We start from the raw sequence: 8,390 nt of genomic DNA on the forward strand, positions 1-8,390 counted from the left end.
AATTCTCGGGTCATGGTGTTTTCTGAACGCACTCCTCCGATACGGCTCGACCGATTTTTATGTTTTTTCTTTAAGGATTTGTTAGGTATAGCAACAGGTCATAAAACATTTTTCACTCTCCTACCCCCAACCCTCATTTTTAATATGGGAGAACGTTCGCCGGCTCAGCTAGTGTAATAAAACAAAGCAAAGATTCTATGTACTTGACAACCTTGCTGATATGCTGCGCCTGCCACGAGTGCGATTGGCAAAAACTAGAAAATGTTTTATTTTCCAAAGTTTAAAAATGTATAACAAAATAAAATAAATAAATGTAAAAAATGTATAAAAATTATAAATGTATAATTATGCTGAGGTGGGTCCGTTTCGTGAACAGTAACACTGTTTTTTTTTCTCTTTCTTTTATGTAATTATTCTGTCACTGTTCCGAATAAATGTATTTTCTTTCTTTCTTTCTTTCTTTCTATAACCATCTAACCGTGTCAGTAAAATCAATGAATGATGTCAAATTTAAAACCTTTCTTAAAAAGAAGTTGACTCAAGAGGCTCTGTACAGTATTAAAGACTATTTTGACATAAAATTTAAATGAAAAAATACCGTCTATCCCACTAGTCCCATTGAGTTGTCCCATCATGGGACTACTGGGATGATTACGTCCCAGTTGTCCCATGGGACAAGTGGCACTAATATTTTTATCATATTATTGTCCCAAAAGTCCCATTACCGTCATGCTCAAATGGAACTCATAATGGGTGCGATCACAGTAGGACACTTTTTAGAAAAAAAATGTGCGGTGTGGTTATTATTGAAATTAAATGTTTTATAACTCGATATTACATTATTTATTACAGCATATTTGCTGTCACTACATGTAAAAGTTGAAGTACGCTCTTCAATATATGTTTACAATGTCCCCAGCATGATAGTCACTGAAGTCGTTCAAATTATCGTCCGCTTGTGCAACTTTACTCCACTACACATACTCACAGGTAAACCTGCACAAACCTGCGAAGCTATTCAATGGAGTGTGTGAAGTACCCGATCCGCACTGGGCCCGCGCGGGGACTATGACTGAAGGCTCTCTCATTCTGAGAGGAGGCCTGTGCCCAGCAAAGGGACGTATATAGGCGTGGATGATGATGATTTTTTTTTATTCGACTGGATGGAAAACGAGCCAGTGGGTCACCTGATGGTAAGAGATTACCACCGCCCATAGACACCTGCAACACAAGAGGAATGCAGATGCGTTTCCAACCTAGAGGCCTAAGATGGGATACCTCAACTGCCAGTAATTTCACCGGCTGTCATACTCTCCACGCCGAAACACACAAATGCAAGCACTGCTATTTTACGGCAGGATTAGCGAGCAAGATGGTGGTAGCAATCCGGGCGGACCTTGCACAAGATTATACCACCTGCAAACATGATGATGACTTATCAGTAATGGTCACTAATTTTTTACTACCTATTTATATATTTTTATTTGAACATTTTTATTTGAGCCGCCATTCGCTTTAAGATAGCGCCGATCACGCACGTGAAACTGTTTGGAACATAGTTCTCGCGGCTAGTACGTAAAAGTGACGTCTGTCGAACGGCGACCGGCGGAAGTTGCAAAATAAATGATCTAACAAAGAAGCGCGCGTGACAGTGCCGCATTACAATCTGCTGTCTTTTTTCAGTTCGGAGAGTTGCTAGTAGTTTGTATGAACATAATGTGTGATAGTTTGGTGTAATACGAGCTGAAACGTTGTCCTTAACCAGGCAGCGTGACTGATTCAGCAAAATATAAAATAAATACATGGGCGATCTGCGTTATCATCTCTATACGACGACAGCTAATTCGTGGCTTGCTCCCGACTAGACTGTGTTTGTGTATTGGTGGTGACAAAGCGATAGCCGAGTCCGCGTTCTTTTCAGAACGAGACTTTTAACAAAATATGACAACGCTGCGTTATCAACTCGATACGGTTTCGGCTGATTCGGAGACTTGTTCACGATTAGACTGGTACTCGTGTCGGTGGTAGCGTGCAGTGGTCGAAGCGAGTCGTGCCCTTATGAGGGCAAGACTAAATGAATAATATTGATGTGATGCACATGACATGCCTGCGCAGGTTATGTCGGTCCAAGTGGCTGTGGGTACGAGCTCCCTAATGCCGAGCGTATGATTTTTTTCCGCAACTGTGCCAAAAGTAAAGTACTAATCGTCTTTACTGTTGTGATTACTCTAGAGCTAATACATGCAATCAGTACTCTGACCAATGTTGGGACGAGTGCTTTTATGAGATCAAAATCAACCAGGTGAGGGCCTCGCGTCCGAAGTTGGAACATTTTGATGATTTTCCAAGAAAGGGAATGACGAAAAATAACGAAACGGGTCTCGTACGAGGCCCAGCAAATAAAATGAGACTAAATATTTTAACAAGGAACAATAGGAGAAAAAGGCTAGTGCTAGTAACATACTAGAACTGTTGCCTGAATATATTTCCTACCGCCCTACTGAGTTCTAACCGTAAATATATTTGCTTCGCATAACGCCGTTGGCGTTGCTGGGAAGTTGACGAACTTTTAGTCATTCTAAGTGTAAGTCGTAACAAGGTCTTCTTGGGCAACCTGCGGAAAGATCATTAACGTATTGCGTGCTTGTTCACACAATGCATGCGTACCAAAAACAGGCTGATACTTCTTATGCGCACTTTTACGGGAGAGCGTGCATTAATTTGTGCGCTCGCGTCAGACGCGCGACGTGTCGCTCGAAGAACGGGGTAGAAATCCGCGTCCCGTTCATCACGACGCGTATGCGCTCTTGAACGTCAACCGTAGTGTCTCTGAAGTTAATGCTGCATGCGGTTTTATTATTTATTTTACAAATTTTTGTCGTGTTTTCATAGTGTGAACTGCAGGACACACTTTAACATTGACGATTCGAACGCACATTACGGTCTTTGGATAATTATCCAGGACCACTCCTGACTGAACGTCGACTGTAACCTTTAACATTGACGATTCGAACGCACATTACGGTCTTTGGATAATTATCCAGGACCACTCCTGACTGAACGTCGACTGTAACATTATTGCTTCTTAGGCGTGCAACTTGAAATTTCACTGCTGATGGAAGTTTCACTGTGGGCGCTCTGAAAAGCGTGTAATGTGTCAGTACAAATATAAGAAATATAAGTTTGGCGTGTTGTATACGCGTCAGTCAGTATAACACCACTCACACCACTGTTTGCGGTGGTTAAAGTAGCGTAGCGCAGTTTTGCTGATGCATACACCAAGTAGAACGTATATAGGCGAACTTCAGAAGAGCATAACGCTGTTGTCGTAGCGCTGACCGGACATCTGTTTGTAAAGTTATTTATAAGAGTAATATCTTAGTCAATCGCTCATCCAACAGAGTAATGGCATATTTATAAAAACGCAAGTTATGAACTTTGAATTAACGGATTGATATCATTAAATCACTTTCTTGTGTAATCGTCAAAAAGCAATTGTGTCGATGTCCTGTTGGATGAACGAAATTGTTTTTTTATGAATGTACAATAATATAATAAAGAGCTAAAAAGTTTTGTTTGTTTTATTTGTAAGGTATGTTCTTTAGAACTACTGAACCGATACTAATACTGAACCGATAATAATATATACTATGGAAAACAAAGCCCTTTACGGGCGAATAATGTTCTTTGAAGATCAACACATAAATAAATGAAATGGGTGTATGTATGTATGATATCTCTTCATTCAAAAACCCATGAAATTAACAGATATAATAAGAGAAACGGATAGCAACAAAAAGTAAACTGTAGGCGTTGAATAGCCCCCATATATCGAACCAGTAAATATTTAGAATTTTTGTCTGTTTGTCTTGCTAATTCTAGAAACTACTGACCGAGTTTTCCGGATGCTTTTAGTTTTACAAAAGGCCTGAAACTGTAGTTTTATATATCTCCTCATCAAAATCGGACAGCACGAAGATAAGCGATTGTAATAAAATGATGAATTGAATCGCTTTTGCTTAGTTTTAAGAATCTTTTTTTAATTTTGTTATTACACGAATCCGTAATTCTGGACTTGCATTTTTTATCATTTGTTTTTTTTTATTACATGAACCCGCTCTTTGCCAGTATTTATATATTCCCCGTATTTCAATATTTCCCGTCACTTATGGACGTATTTTTTTATCGTTTATTTTGTTCATTACACGAACACATTACACTCAATTTTTGACACCATTACCGCAACCTATGATAAGAAACTATTATATATAGGTTTTCTTCCTTGCAACATGAACTATGTTAGTCATGTTTTCAGGGTTCCGTTGTGAAACTGACAAAAACAAAACCTTTATAGTTTTGCAATGTCTGTCTGTGACTTTTTTCAAACACTCTTAGTACCAGAATGCTTTAATTTGTCGAGTGAATACAATGATCACGCTCAAAGGAGATAATACAATAAAATTTAAAATATATGTACTTTAGGACTATGTACTTGTCGCCATCAGGTATTTAAGAGCGGATTCGCGCGGTATAGTTTTAAGGAAAAGGAGTTAAAAAATGTGGGTGAAGTGCCTTTGAGCGGATAACGGTAGTCCAACTTTTGCAACTACACTGTGATAACGGTAATGGGACTTTTGGGATGAAAATATTAGTGCCACTTGTCCCATGGGACTACTGACACGTAATCGTCTCAGTAGTCCCATGATGGGACTACTCAATGGGACTAGTGGGATAGACGGGAAAAATCCAAATATTGTATAGAAATGGACATATCTGCCAATTAAATTAATGTTATTTTTTTTTTACATTTTACAATTTTAATTATTATTATTTGACATCAAATTAAGATTTTTGTAATTTATAGTTATTTGTGTCACAAGGGAGCAAAATGATGTATTTACGGCGAGGGCGGTACATTGAATCCAGAGTGAAGCGAAGGATTCTACAATAGAATCCTGAGCGTAGCGAGGGATTCTAAGTTAGAATCCTGAGCGCAACGAGGGATTCAAGCGTTAACGCCCAAGACGAAAATAATTTTGCTCCTAAGTGACACACACAACTTTTCACACCGACTATGAGGAAAATTGAAATAAAATGCTGTAAAAATAATGAAACAACTTTTATTACTATGGACCCTTAGTAAATTAACACATTGAGATTCAACAACGCTCCAATGTGGGTCAGGATTCACTTTTGATGATAGTACCTGGGTCATTCCACGGCAAAGGTAACGCGAGCCACGCTGCCATTGCGTGTGTTTTTATTAAAGATATAAATTTGAATGTCATTTATCCCTTTGTATCTTTAATGAAAAAAAAAACGTAATGAAATTGTGACTTGTGTTACTTTTACATGTGGAAACCCCCTACCTATAGAAAAACAATGGTCACAGATTATGTATTTAAAAAGCCACTTGAGCCAAGTGAAATAAAAAAGTATTTTCGTACTGGGAAAACAGACACAACTTCTGCAATATAAAAATAATTATTATTGTTCAGCATTTTATACCTGCTGAGCTGGCAACGTTGCATTTTAGATAGTTTTTCTTGATTATTCCATAAACATTTTTACTCTTCTCTACCACTCAAAGGTTGACTGGCAGAGATCCCTTCAGGAATAAGTCCGCCTTTGTACTTAGCACTTTCTTTTTTGTATAACATTTTTGTATTTCCTTTTTGTACAATAAAGGGTATAAACAAACAAACAAACAAAATTAATGAAAATTAAAAATGTGGTCTGATAAAACACTTCTTAATATATAAGGTAATGTGTCTACTCCAATAATTATGTGTGATAAGACTTTTATATGCTTTAAAAACGAACTATGTTTATTAACGCTTTTTAAAGATGATAAAAGTCTATCACAAATAATTATTGGAGTAGACACATTACCTTATATATTAAGAAGTGTTCTATTAGACCACATTTTTAATTATCATTCAATTTTTATGGAATAATCGAGAAAAACTATCAAAAATGCAACATTGCCAACTCAGCAGGTATAAATGCTCTTAAATAAAAAAAATCTAAAATGTCTTCAACAATGAAAGTGGAGCACTAGAGTTTATCAAAAATGAAGCATCAATCTTCTGGTTACAATATCAAGATACAAGTATTTATTTGTTTACCCCTACAACTATAAATATACCTACACAAAGGCTTTAAAAATTAAGTGTTACATTTGAACAATTGTGAAGACTAAAATGTATGGTTTTATTAGGCACAGATATTGTTGTTTTCTGAACTTGAGTATTTGTAGTTGAATGTTGACTGTGTTGTACATGTTGATTGCTGTTGGGAGAGGCATTTTGTTGAATTTTAGGTGCAGTACTAGGTGAAACTGTTAAATTCTTGCTATGGGGAACTGAGGTGTCATTTAAGTGCGGTGTTAGTATTTCTGTGATTTCTGTCCATGTCGGTGATATTGAAGCTCCTTTTGAAGTGGATGGGTAGGCTGGTTTCAGTTTTATATTGTCAACTAGTTTACTGCTTATCTTTGATTTATTTTCAACTGACTCTTCAATATAGCCTTCTGCCACAGTGCTGGATTTCCATCCTCCATGACGCTTGATTAAAGTTAGATCAGCCCCGGAATCTGCCAGTAAAGTGGCAGAAGTGCGTCTAAAACAATGCCCTGTATACATCTCTGGACTTGGCAAATTTAGAAAGCTTGCAATTTCTCGAGGTATTGAGCTAAGCTTGTTTTTACCAATAACTTGTCTAGTACATTTTCCATTATGGTATTGAATGAAAAAGCGATTATTAGTCATGTCGGTGGGACGCAATTCTTGATATTTATCAACAATTTTCTTATATTCTTCACGGATGATAAATGATCTGTCTTGCTTGTTTTTGGTATCGGGCAAAGTTACTAGCAATAGTTCGTCGGAGTGTTTCTGGATGTTGTCTACTGTCAAAGTTAACAGTTCTTTGCCCCGACAGGCACCACTAAGTCCAAAAACCAGAACTACCTAGAACAAAAAAGAACTATGTATTATTTGATAAGCATTTATTAGCATTGTATGGCATTCATTAGTATCATTACACCAATATTGGATTTAGCTTCAAATATTTAATGTGATTACTGAACTTACTTTCAACAGAAGAAAATGGTAGTCGGGTGCTTCGTTTAAAAAAGTCTCAATATTTTGAGCAGTCAATACTTTTGACTTTTTTGACTTGTGACCTTCAGCAAATCTTTTTAGAAATGTGGTAAGTTTGGTGTACAAGTTGATTTGCACGTTGTTTTTTATGCTCATTGTTGCTTTCAACATTGAATATACGCTCCAAAGTGTTGACGGTTGCAAAGTCTTAGACAATTCTTGAAAGTAAACTAGAAGTACCGACTCCGAAAACGACTTAACACGTTTTGACGCCCTCCATTTGATAAAATTGTCATATGCTTTTAAGTACTTGTATCTTGATTTTGGAGGCAGTAGATTGTCGACAACCGTCGATGCTTCATTTTTGATAAACTCCGGTGTTAATAATTCGCTTTCATTGTCAGAGTCAGACGTTAAAGACATTTTTCATCGGACAATAGGTAATATAATTAATTAGCCGATTTATCCGGGATCGTAAATGGCGGCAGAAGTTGTGTGTGGTTTCATAGTAGGAAAATGCATTTTTTTTTCACTCTCTTGCAAATTTTTCAGAACTAATTGCATTATATTTTCACCACTTTCACCTTACTTTCACATTAAAATTATGCAACGAAAACAAAACGATTGTTTGTTTTTTTTTTAACGGCGGATATAGGCTGATAGGGAAAGGTCACCACAGATAAAGTATCCTTGTGCTGCTTTTACATGTAAAAAAAAGAATCGAATCCAATCGAATATTACAATGGTATCGGATATCAATATTCATTAAATCACAATAATAGCCAACGATAGTTTTGATTTCAGTAAAACGTATAATTTATTGTGACATTTCTTAAATATTACGAAAATTTCATCAACTTTCATATAACGTTGTTTAAATCGAAACGAAATATGTTCGTTTTTTAATCGATTAGGTACGATAAAATTACAATCCATTATTTTATTAAGATCTGTGTTCATTTGGCACATTGAAATGATACATGCCAATGAATAAATTAAAAAAGTAGCTTGAACAGAAAAGTAGCATTTTGATCCCTGTCGTCAGGGAGCAAAACCTACTTTTCCGAATGAGAGGTGTGAAAATAACTATTGTGTCACAAGGGAGCAAAATGGTGTATTTACGGCGAGGCGTACATTGAATCCAGAATGTAGCGAAGGATTCTAAAGTAGAATCCTGAGCGTAATGAGGGATTCAAGTGTTAACGCACAAGATGAAAATAATTTTGCTCCCGAGTCGCTCATACAACTTTTCACACCGAGCATTAAGAAACTTGAAAAAAGTAAATT

The 8,390-nt window shown here is 36.7% G+C and overlaps 2 protein-coding genes across 2 annotated transcripts in view; one reads left to right on the forward strand and one right to left on the reverse strand.

Moving 5' to 3' along the window:
- LOC141445716 (phosphatase Herzog-like) overlaps positions 1-934 on the forward strand; it is a 20,170-nt gene extending 19,236 nt beyond the window's left edge. The window contains exon 5 of the mRNA XM_074111607.1: positions 920-934. Coding sequence (XP_073967708.1) covers positions 920-934 — 15 coding nt within the window. The remainder of the gene's footprint in view (positions 1-919) is intronic.
- A 4,196-nt stretch (positions 935-5,130) lies between these two features.
- Positions 5,131-8,186, reverse strand: LOC141426190 (uncharacterized; the record flags this gene model as incomplete). The annotated part of the gene is given in 2 exon segments (XM_074085046.1): positions 5,131-6,971; positions 7,095-8,186. Coding segments are annotated over 2 exon segments (1,242 nt in total). The 3' UTR covers positions 5,131-6,161.
- Between the last annotated feature and the right edge of the window lie 204 nt (positions 8,187-8,390).

The sequence above is a fragment of the Choristoneura fumiferana genome, chromosome 3 (assembly GCF_025370935.1).
Source record: "Choristoneura fumiferana chromosome 3, NRCan_CFum_1, whole genome shotgun sequence".
Lineage (NCBI taxonomy): Eukaryota > Metazoa > Arthropoda > Insecta > Lepidoptera > Tortricidae > Choristoneura > Choristoneura fumiferana.